This window comes from Peromyscus leucopus, chromosome 5 (assembly GCF_004664715.2).
Source record: "Peromyscus leucopus breed LL Stock chromosome 5, UCI_PerLeu_2.1, whole genome shotgun sequence".
NCBI classification, from domain to species: domain Eukaryota; kingdom Metazoa; phylum Chordata; class Mammalia; order Rodentia; family Cricetidae; genus Peromyscus; species Peromyscus leucopus.
Genome location: NC_051067.1, coordinates 130,106,930 through 130,124,006, shown reverse-complemented (window position 1 = coordinate 130,124,006; position 17,077 = coordinate 130,106,930). Strand labels below are relative to the sequence as shown.

At 47.7% G+C, this 17,077-nt stretch overlaps 1 protein-coding gene across 17 annotated transcripts in view; it reads right to left on the bottom strand.

Annotated features, from left to right (window-relative positions):
• The window catches only part of Pard3 (par-3 family cell polarity regulator), a 555,581-nt gene extending 539,554 nt beyond the window's left edge, over positions 1–16,027 (bottom strand). For 8 of the 17 annotated variants that reach the window (XM_028887845.2, XM_028887847.2, XM_037206368.1 and 5 more), the window contains exon 1: positions 15,493–16,027. In XM_028887845.2, coding sequence (XP_028743678.1) covers positions 15,493–15,612 — 120 coding nt within the window. In that variant the 5' untranslated portion in view covers positions 15,613–16,027. The remainder of the gene's footprint in view (positions 1–15,492) is intronic. The other 9 variants (XM_028887848.2, XM_028887852.2, XM_037206367.1 and 6 more) reach the window with 2 other exon arrangements.
• Positions 16,028–17,077: the final 1,050 nt, after the last annotated feature.

Here is a 17,077-nt window from a genome sequence, read left to right as displayed (position 1 = left end):
ATGACCTTGTGGTATTTGGCCCGATAGAGGCGTGGGTATGTGACTACTTAAAGCTGAGGAGAGGGCGCTCTCTCTCTCTCTCTCTCTCTCTCTCTCTCTCTCTCTCTCTCTCTCTCTCTCTCTGTGTGTGTGTGTGTGTGTGTGTGTGTGTGTGTGTGTGTGTGTGTGTGAGATTAGAGACCAGATGGCTGGTTCCATTCACCCCCGCCCCCCCGGCAGAATGGAGGACGACGGCTGTTTACTTTATCCTGCATCCATTGAGTGTAATTCTCCCCATTTTATATCTTAATAAATCCTTGATATCCTTTAACAGACTCTCATGGATTCACTTAACATAAACCAAAAGAGTTTATAACTAGGAACTATTGGGAAAGCCCTGTGGGTAAAGGTGCCTGTCACCAGAAATGATGACCTGGATTGGATCCCCCAGGCCCCACATGGTGAAAAGAAAGAACTGACTCTCATAAGTTGTCCTCTGATCTCCAAACTCATACACACGAGTGCATATGCGCGCACATGCGCACACACACACTCATACTAAATAAATACTTTTAAAGAATTCATAATTAAAACCTAAGGTGTATATAACACATGTGCTATCGGCTGTTTGCACAAAAGAGAACCAGCAAAATGACCAGGCAGAAAAATATAATGACTTGGAAAGTCAGGTAGGAAGGACAATGTACTGTGGGCAACTGCCATGGAAGACCAGCCCTTGAGCTGAGATTTCCCACTGGTACACTGGACAATCCAACACCCAGTGAAAGGCAGCTTAGACTCCACATCCCAATGTCCAATCACCTGAGAGATCTGCAGACTGGCACAGACCAGCCGCTCTTTATCCTGGTTGTACAAGAACCTTCATGAGCTTTGCAGAAATGTTGGCATCCAGTCTGGACTCGGGGATCAGGCTCCTTTGCTGTGTACAGTACAGGCATCGGGCTTTAAAATCTTTTCAAGTGTTCCTGCAGCGCAGTGCTTGCATTCTAACTGTTCCAGCACCACTTGCCAATCTACATATAATGCAGACTCTGAAACAGAGGGTCAAGATGCTGTATTTCTAACCGATGTGACTTCTGCTGGCCCAGGGTCCATAGCTAAGCAACTCATCTTCAGCAGCAAATGTGCACTTATCCCTGAACCCTTACCCTAAGTCATTCAAGCAAACTTACAACAAATGAGAACATGCTCTTCTGGGGAATTAATGTAGAATTGTAATATCCTACAGTATGTGGCCACACAGTGTGTCCTGTGCAGGGAGAGATTCATAGTACACGCTCTGCAGCATCAGAGCTGCGCAGGAGAGAACCAACATGCATCAGTGTGCAGTCCATGAGTCCAACATTCCTCACTGGGGAAGTCAGAATTTCATCACCAGCAACCCTCTCTGGGGTGAACATGCACACAAGTAAGGCACTCAGCCACAACATGCAGCACCATCACCACCCAACGCCTGGGAATGACCACAATCACTACTGCTTCCTGGCGTCTCTACAGGGTCTCCTCCTACCTCTCTGAAATGCCCTTGAAATAAATGTGACCCAAGAAAGTATGATGAGTACCCCTGTGAAAAGCCCTTTCTCAACAACTCCCCAAGTTGATAGGCAAGTTACTCATGCCCCAGTACAGCACTCTGGTGAGAGCTGTCCACCATCACTCTGACCTAAGGATCTTTGTGACGTCAAGAGCAAAGATTGGGTAGTAACATCAACACCCCGAGTCCATGAAAGCAGCTTTCCTGTAATGGGAAGAAGGCGCCAAGACCACTCTTCTCAAAGCAGATTACGGTCTGGCTAAAATTCTTCCAGGTTGCCTTTCAAATTTTCCTTCTCTTGTCTCATCTGGCCCAGAGCTCACTATCTAGATTAGGCTGGCCTCACACTTGGAGTAATCCTCCTGCCTCTGCCTCCCAAATGCTAAGGCAAGCATGTACCAAGCCCAGCTTCTACCATTGCGTCTATCAAATATGTGGATGTTCTAGAATGTTTCTGAAAGCACTCTTCACCATTTTATCAAGAAGGCACAAAAACAAAGAAGCCCAGAAATATGTAAACTCCATCTGCGATTTAAATAGAAAGCTAAAGCTTCACATTTCAGTGTACTTCCTGTGCAGCAATGTTTACAAACAAATGCTGAAAGGGAGAGTGGAAATAACATTGCCCAACTCCACGGCTTTATTATTCTAATCACTGCTTAGCAACTTCCTAAGTGCATGTGAGGACAGAAGGAAGTGCTATTTTAATGAATACAGCCTCGAAGGTCCAGAGGCAGGAGCCAACACTGTGCTCCAGAGTGGAGAGATGGGAAGAGAAGGTCCTCTTGAACACAAAGCCGTGTGCCCATGATGGTGTAAGTCTAATCTAACAACACCTCCTGCTCTACCCAAAACTCACCACACCCTCAAGACACCACTCCCTATTTCTCACACAATAAATAGGTCAATTCTTGGGTGAAGTCAAGAGGTGATTGACAATGGGAGCCCTTAGCTGAACTAAGTATTAAGAGGTGTGTCGATCAATCTGCCAGCCCTTACAACTACTGTACAAGCAAAAGATGTTCTGTGTTCCCATGCGCTGATGTGGCTGTTCAAAATCACCATCTTGAGGTTCACAGAAGCGTAAGAAAGGGTTATGAGCACTGAGGTGATAGAAGCCTATATAATCAAGGCTCAGAGCAGTTACACAATGTCCCCTTTCCATTTCAGTTCCAGCACAGGTGGTTTCTACCCCCCAGAGCAGTCTCAGAACTAATTAGTTAAGGAATCCGGCAGATCTTTAGAAGCTTCGTGCATGTCACCAACAAATTACACTCACAGTTCCTACTCCTATCCTTTCCAAGTTTCAAAGGATTTTAAGTGAAAATACAGAGTTGATGCCTTTCAAAATGTTCGAAGAGACAAGCTGAGCTGGAAGATGCCTGCACAGCACTGCCAAGGCCCTGCACTCCAGTCCCAGCACACTGTAAACCGGGTGTGGGAGCAATCCAAGTGCTGAGGAGCTGGGCAAGAAGACCCAGAAGTCAGTCACACTCAGCTACACAGCCACTGCAAGGCCAGCCTGGGCTTCATGATATATTAAAAATATCAAATAAAGAAATAAATAGAATATAGTTAATTGCCGGGCGTTGGTGGTGCATGCCTTTAATCCCAACACTTGGGAGGCAGAGGCAGGCGGATCTCTGTGAGTTCGAGGCCAGCCTGGGCTACCAAGTGAGCTCCAGGAAAGGCGCAAAGCTACACAGAGAAACCCTGTCTCGAAAAACCAACCAAAAAAAAAAAAAAAAAAGAATATAGTTAATAAATGTATGCTGATGAACTTTTATCAAGTTGACATAAACTATAGTCACCTGGGAATAGGAACTACCTCCATCAGATTAGCTTGTGGACACGTCTGTGGGGCACTCTCTTGATTAATGATTGATGTGGGAGGGCCCGGCCCTTTTGTGGGCGGTGCCTCCCTGGGCAGGTGGTCCTGTATTGTGTAAGAAAACAAGTTGAGCAAGCCATGGGGAAGGCCTTAAGCCACACTCCTCTGTGGCCTGTGCTTCAGCTCCTGCCTCTGAATGAGCCACAGGCCTAGAGATCCCCTTCCCTCTGAAAACCTTCACAGACCCTGCTGCTGACCCTACCAGTCCCACTGAGGTCAGGTCCCAGGGACTGGACTGCCCATGGCCTGAGTGAGCTCATACGCTGAGTGAACCCTGACCTTGTCCCTCCCTACTCTGTCCCAGGGCCTGCCAGCAGTGAGTAGCCCTGGAGCAGAAGGAGCTAGAGGCTGTCAATGTTCCTGACTTCTCTGGAATCTCGAAGATGAAGCACCTGGGGAAAGCTTACCACACCTTCTCCAGGTGAACTCCTAATGTGCTTCCTGTGATGAGGGACTGTAACCTGAAAACTGAAAATAAAGCCCTTGCTGGTTTTGGTTTTTGTTTGGTTGGTTTGGGTCAGCGTTTTATCACAGAAGGCTACCTTGGACAAAATACTGGTCCTTTTACACAGCAGTATGGCCGCTTTCTGCTGTAGAGAGTAGCAAGGATTAATGGAAAGCCCAGCACAGGGCCAGGAGTGGAACTCAGGGTAGAATGCAGGCACCACACATAAGTGTACAGGCCACCGTGCTCTTCCCACGGCTGCTCGTGCAAAAAACGAAACAGAAGCCAGGTAAGATCAGGGGCAGAATAATCGTCTCTCATCTGTTGTCTCTGTACATTGTGGGGCCTAGAACTGTTTTTCTCCTTTTCCGATGATTTATACACCAAACTGGAATTTCTATAAAACGTCTGGAAGAAAAGGTGACTCTGTAGCAGACCATCTTGAAAAACAACACTTGATATAATAAATCAGATAAAAATGGAGCTGATTGATAAACTAGCCACTAAAAGTGGGTCTAGCCAATAAGTAAAACCTGAGGTGGGAGAAAAAGATTCAATCTATTGAACAGGACTAAGAGTCCCATACACAGTGAGGAGACAATATGTAATCACTTCCTCTTCAAGAAAGCCCAAGAAGACAGCATCCCCAGGTACAGAAGAGAAACAGGCTCACAAATGGAAACTTCCTCTATGAACAGCTCTGGAGCCTCCAGCTGACTAGTGAGATGTGAACGTCTCTTAGAATAATTTTATAGGAAAGGCTGCTTACCTAACCCACCCAACTGTCCAGACCCAGGGCTGGTCTAACCAGGGTGAAAAAAAACAAAAACAAACAAACAGACAAAAAAACAACAGAAGGCTATGTGAGCGGTCCTCAGCAGAACTGAGCAACGGTTACAGGTGACAGAACTCCGTCAACTCCTCACAGTGCCTGCACCCTCTCTCTGTTTTGGATACAGCTTTAGGAGTCACCAGACTAGTATGGCACTGGGTTCAATGCCCAAAACACATTCTAACAACGACAACAAAAGTCATTCTCTTTGATCCCTGGCAACAAGCCAATGAGATTGGGAACATTAAACACCCAAGATCATCCTCCATTCTTTGTCACTCTGACATGTCCGTTGCTTAACAAGGAAAACACCTCCTGCTAGACTTTCCAGTTGCAGCTACCTGAAACTGGATGTGTTTTTGCAGACATCTGGGTTGTCATCAGTAGATCATAAAACATGAACAATAAAACTAACATCACAGAATGCTTAGTGGTTAATTACCATTCCAAGTTTCCTTGAAAAAAAAATTAAAAACCTTTTAGGATGTGCCTTCATAATTAAATGAGTTCTTCAAGACTTGAATACTGGATGGTCCAGCTTCTGGGTCCAACTGTTTCGACGGTGAGCAGACCACACGACGCAATCTCACAATAGAGGCTCTGGATTTTTCTGGAACTTCAACCAAGAGGTGAAGATCCCAAATCCTGCATCTAGCGTCAGTGGATTTAGGGCTTAGTCACATTTTGCACGACGCTGCACCAGGAGCCCATATCCTGCCCTCTCTGACTGTTCTCTGGGCTGTAAGAGAACTCTTAGCTGAAGGATAACCTGCCGAGCAGGAATCTGCTCGCCATCACTCACAATGACACTGCACACTGGGTTTCAGAATTATAAATCAGACATCTGAAATGCCTTTGTAGTGTAAGAAAATGTTTCTTGGAAAAGAACTTACATTAAAAAGTAGGTTTAATATTGGGCTTAGAAAAGACAATTGAAACACATACATACAAGAGTTACCAATTTCCATGCATTTTAAACACTAAAAAGTAAAACACAAAGCCTAGGCTTCTATCAACGGCCTACACCAGACCAGCGCCTTCTGCTTTGTGGTTTTCATCTGTGAATACCTCCACGTTTTGGTGAGCTGGCCATTTTCGTTTTGCAAGATGAACAGTGAGTTATTCTGTTAGGTACACAGAAACATTCATTTTCCGTGTAGGCGATCTTAAAAGGGCCTTTTCTAAAACCACAATACCTGTAATACACACTAGTTTTCTAGTCTGAAAAGATGCAAAACACACACAAGCAGAAACATCACACAGGCCCAAAACTCAGCTCCGCGATATCTGAATACAGAACACAAAGAGTGAGAAAATCTACAGCTCTGGCACCGCTAAACTACTTACAGCTAGAGACATGAAAACGCTGCCTCCGGATATATATATATACACACATAGGGACACATACAGCGTCCATTTAGCACCAGGTCGTAGCAATTATTAGTTAAAACTCAGGAAGGGAACAGTCTGAGGAAACCAGCTCTGAGCATGTGATTCATCTTCGAAGACACATGTCCTGAAACAGTGAGTTCTGAGGACACCCTAAGCTGCATTTACCCTGACTCCCACCAGCATGTGTCCAGGAGGGCAACAAGGGAGGCACAGACTTAACACGCAGGTGAGTGGAAGGAGATCCAGTACCCTGTCTGTTCCCTGGCAAAGCCCAGGAGTGTCACACTTGCCTGGTAATCCTGCAGCATGATGGCCAGCCCTGCAGACCAGAAACGCTCGTGGGGCTCCAGGGTTGAAACGGAGCTGCCCGGCCCTCAAATATGGTGAGATGAGCAGGGGAGGGGGGCACTACTGAGAGCCAAAAGCAAAAACACATAAAACTCTTCCTTTAGGTATCTTTGCAACATCCCAGTCAACCTCCCTTCAGCAAAGGCAGTTGGGGAGCTGGGGAACAGGGCTGAGGGATGGGTTAACAGCTGAGAAACCTTCCAAGGGGGTACGGGATGCAGAGGTTCATCGGGTAAGAGCTTCCCAGGCAGACAGCATGATAGACTACACCGGCCCAAGAAAGCAGGGTTAATTTAGTGCATCGTATTCTAAATCCCTAAAAATCATTCTCAATTGGGGTATTTGGTTATCTCTGACACACAAAGACATGTTTTATGGGACTCTCAGAACTATAAAATACCTAAAAATGGAATCTTATTCATACTGGCTTACGTAATCTATTTTTAACATCTTTATTGAGATATAATCATAAACCATAAAATTCACCCATTTAAAGTATACAATTGGGGTTAGAAAGATAGTGCACTCAGTTAATGCTTACACAAGCATGAGGCCCTCAGTTCCTCCCCTCACCCCCGTGTGAGAGCACGGCTTGACGACACACATCTGTGATCAGGAGGCCCCCCGAGCTCACTAGCTCCCCAGTGTCCCCAAGTCAGTGAGCTCCTGGTTCATCTAGGGACTGGGTCTCAAAAAACAAGTGGAGTACAGCTGAAGACACTCTATACCTCTGCACCACACACACACACACACACACACACACACACACACACACACACACAGTTCACAATTAATAATTTTTAGTATACTTGTAGTTGTACAACCATTATAATCATTTAGACTATTTAATCACTCATAAAAGAAATAACCAGGACACAGAGATGGCTCTGCGGTTAAGAGCATTTGCAGCTCTTTCTGGAAGACCCAAGTTTGGGTCCCAGAATCCATAACTGGCACCTCACAACTGACCGTAACTCCAGCTCCAGGCAACCAAAATCCCTTTCCTGGCCCCCCACGAGTACCTGCACACCCATGGCATACATACATACATACATACACACACACACACACACACACACACACACACACACACACACAAATCTTGGGGCTGCAGAGATGGCTGAGTGGTTAAGAGCACTAGCTGCTCTTGCAGAAGACCTGGGTTCAGTTCCCAGAATTTATACTGTAGCTCACAACCATTTGTAACTCCAATTCCAAGGGATCCAACACATACATGGTATATATACATACATACAGGCAAAACACCCATACACATAAAATACATTAATCTTAAAAAATTAACAAAAATAATTAAATAAAGGTCTTTTTTTTTTAAATGAGCCAATTCTGAGTCACTCTGCGTCCTCCTTGCCCCTAGCCAAATGGGTTAAGCATCTATCAGCTGGTCAACACAGGGACTATGTGGTATCATTATGAGTTATGCTGCGATGAAGTTTTTAGATAAATGTTTCATTTCTCTTACCTACATATTAAAGAATTTAAGAAAAGAAACAATATTGTAGGAGTAAAGCTTTAAGTTTTATTCATAAGTGCCAATACTGACAGAGATCAGAGAAGAAGCAAGAGTGTTGGGTTTTGTTAGTTTTGTTTTGACAGTCTCATGTAGCTGGGAGAGGCCTTGAACTTGCTATGTTGAACTTCCAGCTGATCCCCCCCCACCCCTGCCCCCAACTCTAAAGTGAAGGAATTACAGGTGTGCCTCTCCAAATCAGTTCTAGGCAGGAATGGAGACTGAACCTAGCTGCTCTTGTGTAGGCTGGGTAAGCAGCCAAGCAAACAAGCTGAATCTTGAACACAAGAGTATTACTTAATGGGGTAAATCACCACAGATGGAAGGCCAGATATAAAGAAGCATAGCCCCCATGGAAGAAACATATCTTCACATAATCTTTCCAAAGTTCTTAAAGCAAAAATAGTAACAGAAGAAAAACAGAGAGTTTCCTCCTTTAGTCACTAAACATTAAATTTCTTTTCATTACAATTTGACTCTCTAAGGCTGGGCACAGGGAGGCAGGCCTTCAATCCCAGCACTTAGAAGACAGAGGGGTGGGGAGAGCTCTGTGTGGTCAAGGTCAAGGTGGTCTACATGTTGAGTTCCAAGGCAGCCAGAGAGACCCTATCAAAAAAGAAAGGAAGGAAGGAAGGAAGGGAGGGAGGGAGGGAGGGAGGGAGGGGGAGGGGAGGGGAGGAGGGAGGGGAGGAGGGAGGGGAGGAGGGAAGAAGGGAAGGAGGGAGGGTGGGAGGGAGGAAGGAAGGAAGGAGGAGAGATGGAGGGAGAAAATGGGAGGGAGGGAGAGAGAGAGAGGAAAGAAGGAATGCAGGAAGGATAGACGGATTTGGCAGCAAGGCTGTGGTACACATATATAACCAAAGGAGATGATGACCACCAGTTTGAGGCACCATGAGCTGCAGAGTAAGACAGGGACTCAAAAATCACAAACAAGGAAACAACAAAAAGAATTAATATTTTATTTTCTGTGTCAAACAGAAAAGGCACCAAAAAGATTTAGCTCTACTGCTATTGACCTAGGTCTAGATAGGAATGTAGGATTATTGGCTACGGAGAAGGGAGGATGCTGTGTGTGCCTAAAATGCCAACTCCACCCAGTGGAAAATAACCTATGGAAAGAACCTACTGGCCTAATTTTCCCCCATTCTTTCCAATCCTGAAAAGAGAAAATGTGTGTGTGTGTGTGTGTGTGTGTGTGTGTGTGAGAGAGAGAGAGAGAGAGAGAGAGAGAGAGAGAGAGAGAGAGAGAGATATCTGTTGAATGTGTGCTGTCACAAGCATGCATCCAATGCCTCACGAAGGTAAGAACCTCCCGGGACAGATGGAGGATCCATCTGCAGGTTAATGGTCCATGTAGGACTTTAAGCATTACCTCCAATGAGAAATTCATCCATGAGGATGATTAAGCCAAGCAGTGCTTCTCCTCAGCCACATTCATCCAGTGAATCTCAAATCCTAAACACTTGCGTTCACTTCTGGCCCAGCCCCAAGGATTCCCACTGAAAGGGATGGAGGCACTAGACCGAGCCTAAGTATAGTCAAGGCCAGATTCCCACACTGCTTTGGCCACATGCCTTGAACCTGACCAGTGCAAACTCCAGGACTAAACTCTGCTTGGTCTCACAGACAGACTGAACTCCTTGAAAATAGCTGGCACGACAGAGAATCTTCCAAGTTGTCCAAACCCTCTCAGTCTTAGTTCTGATTGCACGCTATACGTGCTACCTGACAAACACACAAGCCGTAAGGTCCTTCTAACTAGCAAGCAGGAGTCAGTATCTTCTCAGAAGGGCCCTTCCCATGCGGTATGTGTGTGATGTGTTTCTTCTCAACTCTATTCACTCATCCTTTACGATGGCCATGTGGCAGACATTTGCTGAACCAGCGAGACTGAAGGGAGGCGCTTGCATCTCACCTGGAAGAGGATCACAGCCCCATTCTACATCCCCTTGAGTCCTACAAAGTACAAGAGCTACAGGAAGTCCTCAGGAGAAGCACAGAGAAAAGAGGGCCTCCAACAGCCAAGTACACACAACCCACTCCCAGAGAGGGCGAGCCTGAGCTGAGGGCCAAAGGAAGCCTGCAACGAGGGAGCAAGCCTTCTGGGAAGAAGCAGCAGGAAAGAGCAGCGCCGAGGCTGCAAAGTGCAGGGAAACCTGAGGGGCTGGAACATGGGGTATGGAGTCTAGAGAAGGCTGCGCAAGAAAGCAACAGGTCACTAGAGACACTTGGACCTCTGAGACAGGAGGACACAGAGAGCTGCATTTTGAAACAAGCCTTTTAACTATGTTTCTTTTTTCTCTTTGGAAGACAGAAAATGTTGCAAATAATAAAGTACTTTATACTTCACTTTTTTCTTATTCTTGCAGATATCTTCTCAATCACTGCAATAATGTAACTTCCATCAAGTTTGCAGTAAGTTTGCAACTGTGTGGCAAAATGTCACCCATTCATTCATACACACACACACACACACACACACACACACACACACACACACACACACGAAAAGCATACCAACTACCAGGCATTTCATAAAAACTGATTCATAAGTTTAGTAATTAACAATATCCCAAAAGAAAGTCATTTTTTAAGTTCCTGTCTATAAGTTGTTTTATTTAGTTTTTTTTTTTTTTTTTTTTTTTTTTTTTTTGGTCTTTGAGACACTTCCTGACTGGCCTGGAACTTGTGGCCAATCCATCCTCCTGCCTCTCCCCCTGTTAGCACTTGAACTGCAGGTGGTGGGTATGTCCCACCCACATCCCCTCCTCTTTAAATTGTATTTAAACAACGAATTGCTGCTAAGTCACCCTTAAGAGACTGGTTTAAGAAGCAGAGGCCCAGCCAGGTCGTCTGAAACACTTAGAGCAGCCTTGGCATCCTCTGCTCCCTAGACTTCCTGAATCAATCTGCTCTTCTGCTCGTGCCGTTGCATAAGCAGGTTTTAAGTCAACCAACTCCTCAATTAAATTACACTCGAAGCAAAAGAAAGAAAAGCCAAGCAGAAACTATGGGAGAGAGAAAAGCTGAGCGTGTTCTGCAGATGAAATGCATCTGATTTAATCTTTACTGAGCAGCTTCCACAGACTAAATCGAGTTCAGAATAATTCAAATTCATCATGTCCAACACACACTTTACTCCTGCTAGCGAGATGAGGAAACCGAGCGTTAGCTCGCCCAAGGGTTAAACAGCTAATACAGCCAGGTTTCCAACATCTCCTCCCGAGACAGGGCTCTAAGGAGAAGGGAGGTGACCCAAGGGTTCCAGCCCCCCACTCTCATCTTGTCTGCAATCCCTTCTCCTGTCTACAGAAGCTTTTCTTGCCCACTAAGCCAGGCTCATCCAATCAATTACTTCTCCTGTCTTTTCTGTTAACAAACCACATGACATCCCAGAGTCTCTCCCTGGCATTTCCTGTCCTCCACAACCTGATATAGGCCCTCCCAAACCCCAATATTCCTACAGTGCATCCCATCACACTTTTAGGATGGCAATATGCTCTCCAGGTTCACACACCATGACTCCACTGCAGACCTGCAGATCCAGAACTCTCCTACTGCAAAGCAGGTGCTTTCTGAGGCCACTCAGCTACTCAGTTAGAAAGCAGGGCCCTAAACATGGCTAGCCATCCCTCCCACAAACCCCACTACAAACCCTAAGGACTACAAGAGACCCACCACCACCACCACCACCCACTGCATAAAGGTGGCTTCTTCTATGAAGTCCAGAGCACGACATTTAGTACACAGCTTTCCTTCAATAAAACCCATGCTTAAAGTTAAGGTTCTATGCGTACCAGAAATGGTAAGGCTCTGAGCACACAAAGAGACACAAATGGCCCTCCAACTGGACACACTCAGTAGAAGCATCCACATAACCTGGTTGTCAATATCTAGCACAGTATCTACTCAAACAGGGCCTTAATGATGGTGGGTAAATGAAGAAAGCGTCGATTTTTAACCCATCACCATTCATGACTAGAAAAATGTTTTTACACTAGTGTAAAAATATAGAATACAGCTGGGTGGTGGTGGCTCATGCCTTTAATCACAGCAGCACTCAGGAGACAGAAACAGGTAGATCTCATGTGAGTTTGAGGACACCCTGGTATACAGAGTGAGTTACAGGACAGCCAGAGCTGTTACATAGAGAAACCCTGTCTTGAAAGACAAACAGACAGACACATGGAAGATAGATAGATAGATAGATAGATAGATAGATAGATAGATAGATAGATAGATAGATAGATGAGAGAGAGAGAGAGAGAGAGAGAGAGAGAGAGAGAGAGAGAGAGATTGCTTATGACTAAGGATAAGCTGTCTAACACTGGCTTCTTAAGGACATTTCTGGTGCTAAGACATGGCGTTCTCCTGGCCAGAAATTGATTTGTTCAACCTACAGAGAAAACAGCTCAAATAACACAAACAGAATGCCAGAAAATTCGCCCCACCATACCACAAAGTGCTTAGCGCACAGAAAACTTGGCTGGTTTTTTTTTTTTTTTCAAGCTCTTTTCCTTCTTTTTCCTTCTGCTTCATGGGTTTTCATACATTGAACATGCTCTGCCTGCCCACATTTTTCCCCAGCAGGTGAGAGCTCATCATGTCTCATGTCACCTAGCAAGATTCTCCCACTACCTGGCTACCCAGTTCTTCATACAGGATCTATCCTGTCTTATTAAGCAGAAGAAAGAAGAGAAGTTGCAACACTAACAGTGTTGAGGTATCTGTTCCCTGATGACCTTATAAAGGATGGGAGAAGTGTAAGAGGCTAAAGAGTACTCTCAGTACCTACCCTTCCAAGAGGAAAAGCAACCAATGGATAAGGTCACTTTTAAGTTAATCTGTTTATTTTAAATGTGTCAGTGTTTTGTCTGCTTGTGTGGGTACCACATTCATGTAGCACTTGCTGAGACCAGAAGGGCATTCGATCCCCTGGGGACTGGACATGGTTGTGAGCCACCATGAGGGTGCTGAGAATCCAACCCAGGTCCTCTTAGAGCAGCCAGTGTGCTTAGCTGCTGAGTCAGCCCTTGTTCGGTTGGTTTTGGGTTTTTGGTTTGTTTGGGAATTTTTTTTTTTTTTTTTTTTTTTGAGGCAGGGTCTCACTATGTAGAATGGCCTTGGGTGGCCTGAAGCTCACTCTATAGATGAGGCTGGGCTTGAATTCACAGAGACTGACCTGCCTCTGCCTCCAAGTTCTGGGATAATGCTTTGTGTCACCAAGCCTAACCCTTTGAACATTTATGAGTCAACTTGTGAGCCAATGGTTAAATTCTGAATGCTGAAAATCTAGAGGGGGAGGGGAGCTTTGTATCCCTGCCTGGCCTTGAATTCCAGGTTCAGTAAGACTCTGTCTCAAAAAAAGTAAAAGAAAAAAAAGCAGAGACTGAGAAAGACACCCAACAACAAGCTCTGATCTCTAAACACACACACACACACACACACACACACACACACACACACACACACACACCCTCCTCAATTGAGCGCTTTGGAAACCAGTGGATCATCCTTGACTCTCTTATCTCTAGCAATCCCGCTCCCTTCCTTTCTCCCACCTGGCCATCTCACAATTACTACTCACGGCTCCTGCTCTTTCTGTGACCTCTTCCCCACCCCTGTCCCTTCACTATGGGACAGCCACCACTGATAGTGAACAGGCCACGTCTATCAACAAGGGCACTCAACTTCATCCATCCAACATCCCAGAGACATCTTCCTCCCACGGCACAGACAAGCCACACCACAGTCATCCTCACCTGAGCAATCACAGGAATCTTGTTTTAGATTTTTCACAGTCCATCTTCTACAAGGAAGCCTACTGGACCCTTAAATACCTAGCCACACAACACAATAAGTGCTTAATTTGACCTTGGATAGTAAATGCTTAATTTCTATAGAAAAAAAATAATAATTCTGCCAGTCAAACAGCTACCTGTGTATTCCCTCAACAGGCAACTTGACCATTGCCAGGGATGTGCAAGATGAAACATGGCTGGTTTTACAAACAAAATCAGCCAAGCAGAGGCCAACAGCATCATGCCTTCTGCTCTGGAACTAGGCACATTTCTATGCACTATATGTTACTGCCGTTTTTTTCTTTTCTTTTTTCCCCACAGCTAACAATGTCGGTCTGCAGAGTACAAAGACAACCTGGTTATTCCCTTACAACATTAAATTGCCAACTAACTGTCAATCAGAAATGATGCTTACAACACTTAAGTGTGAAGTTACAGAGGATTTCCCCTCTTGTCAGCTTTACAAGATAAACAGGTGCCCAATTTCCACAAACGCTGTTTGATTTTCAATGAATTCGACCAGCTGGAAGAACACTTACAGCTGTCGAACTCAGCATCTCCTACCCCCGTGTCGGGTTCCTAACCATCCCCCAAAGTTTCCTTAAAGGGGCAATTTTGTTATTTTTCCAACACAGAGTAAAAGCAAAGTAAAACAAAGGTGTAACCACTCTGCCCTTTCTTAATTTCAGAGAAAAATGGAGGGTGGCCCATGAGCATTCGGCGACTTAGGCAAACAAAGCCTCCTTCCCCCTCCCGCTTGTTCTGAAGTCACAGAAGGCAGGCCACTCCACTACTGAACAGACAACAGACGGGAAATACCAAAGGGAACACATTCCACTCTCGTACAAAGGAAATATCCTCAGGTGCTAGAGCGTAAACTTCAGCGTGGGCTGTTGTCAAACACGGAGGGCAAAACAGTCTAACAAAACGCCCTTCCACTTCTGCCCCATTATGGAGGAATGCGGGTTAAGGGAGACAATGTTACTACTCCAGCAGGAAAACAGAGAAGGGACGCTCCTCCGACCCCAGGCCCTGTGCAGCCGGGGCTCCGCACCCGAGCACATCCAACGAGGTAAGGGTGGAGGTCGGGAGGGAGCTTGGACTCCAGAAGCGAGTCCAGACCGAGGTGTTTCAAGGAACCGAACACGGGAGCCACTCCATCGCCCCCACTGGAGCCCACTAACCGGGCCGACCCAACCGGGGCTGCCTGCGTGACCCGGAGATCCCGCAAGAACACAGAAGGTCCACGGCCCGGCTGCGGCTCCCGCGTCTACGGGATCACCCAACTCTTTCCACACCCCCAAAGTTCCGTGGCCAACCCTGGGCGGCAGGCCTGCCTGCTCGGGGAGAGGCCTGGAGCTGGATTGCCAGGGCCCGCGGTCGGCCGGGCAGAGGCGCCCCGCCAAGGCTACGCCGCGCCTCCCGCGTGCCGCACTCTGCCTCGCCCGGTGCCGGCTCCGGGAGCCGGGCCGCCCACTCCTGAGCCCGGAGGACCCAGGCAGTGTCCAGGGACTGTGCGGGTGGCGATCGCGGCCCAGCCCGCGCGCGCCGAGAACTTTGCGGCCGCAGGTCCGGGCCGGGGGCTCCGACGAGGCCGCCCGGCTGCCGCACTTTCCCTTTCCCCGCCTCCCGGTCTCCCTCCTCCGTCTCCAGGAAGCGCCATATTGATCCCCGCGCCTTCCCCGTCCGCTCCCCGCCGCGCGCCCCAGGCCACTCACCTTGGCCACGGCCTTCCGGTAGCGGGTCACCGCCTGCTGGATGAGGTTGAAAACTTTCATGCGGCCGTCTCCGCACGGCACGACCACCCGGGTCCTCCCGAAGCACACGGTCACTTTCATGCCGCCGTCCCTCGCTGTCCGTGGCCGGAGCGGCGCTGGGCCGGGCGACTGTACGCAGGGCGCGGTGGGGCCGCTGCGCCGGCACGCCGGCGGCTAGGGGCGCGAGCAGGCGGCGGCACGGAGCCGCCAGGCTACCATGTCCAGCCCGGCCACCTTCGCCTGGCCTCGCCTGTCCCCGGCCTGGGCGCCTGCAGCCTCCGGCCACCTGTTCGGCGTCTTGGCGTCTTGGCGCGCTCGGCGGCGGCCCGGGGCCGTGTGGCGCTCGCGCTCAGTCGGGACTCCGAGGAGGGGACCGCGAGGCAGGGAGGAGGAGCAGCGGCGGGCCGGGCGCACAGCACCGCGCGCAGGCGGCAGGAGGAGGCGCAGGGCGGGGCGCCCGGGAGGCCTCCGCCGCTGCCCGAGCGGCCGCTTGGTTCACCGCGCGGCGATGCGCATCGCAGCCCGCGGCGCTGGGCTGGGGCTGGGGCCGGCGCTGGGCAGGGCGCGTCCTCCTCCAGCCCACTTGCTGGCGAGCTGCGGCGCGAGGCCCACTCAGGGACGTCCCACCCACGCCCCCAGGGGCTCCACCGAAGTCCCCTCCCTTCCTTTGTGACTTTTAATCCCCTTCCTGGGAGAAAGCAGTTTAGGCTCGGGGACGCCTCTAAGAGCCCAACAGCCACCCGGTCGCCCCGGGGAGGATAGGGAACCAACTGCGGATGAAGCTCCAGGCCAAATGTCTTTCTGTCCGCAGCCAGGCAGCCTTTCTGTCCTAAGTGCCTGGCTCCGGTGCAAGGCCGGGCGGCGCTGTTCTGTAGCAGAGATTAATTGGCTGCTCCCCAGAGAGGTTGGAGCCGCTTGGACGCCCTGGTACTTCCTCTTGAGGCCACTATTTACCTTAAAGTTTCTTGGTGACCCACTTGTTTAAATAAATAGGACTTAAAAGCCGCAGTTCAAATACATTTGCTTCTTGAAAATTCTTCAATCCAAGCAACTTAACACAGCTCTCTGAAAAAAACAGTCCGAATGTTCAGAGAGGAAAACTCATAACTCAGGCACTGACACACCCCCATCTCCATAGTGAGTGGGTGATATTCAAACTCTAAATGTTTAATAATAACGTGGACCAAGTCTAGAGAAGTGACTGAAGCTGGTTTCTGTCTTATAAGATGTGGTTCCTAAATAAATGTGTGCTGTTGTCTTCAAAGAATGGCAAACTTCAAGAGAGTCGCTGTTAGCCTAAGTTTGTCCCACACTATACAAAAAGTTCATTTTGCAGGATTTGTTCATATTTTGCATGGTTTCTGGGCCCATTAAAGAGCCTGTGAACCCCAAAAGTACTTGAGCTCTTAAATCTAGCTCAGGGTGAGGATTGCCCATCCATCCCTCCTCCTTTTTTAAAATAATAAACAAAACAAGTTCCTTCGCTTTTTAAAATCCTGCACATTCTCCTTGGCTTTGCTGCTCTGGGTCAGAGCAAACATCATGT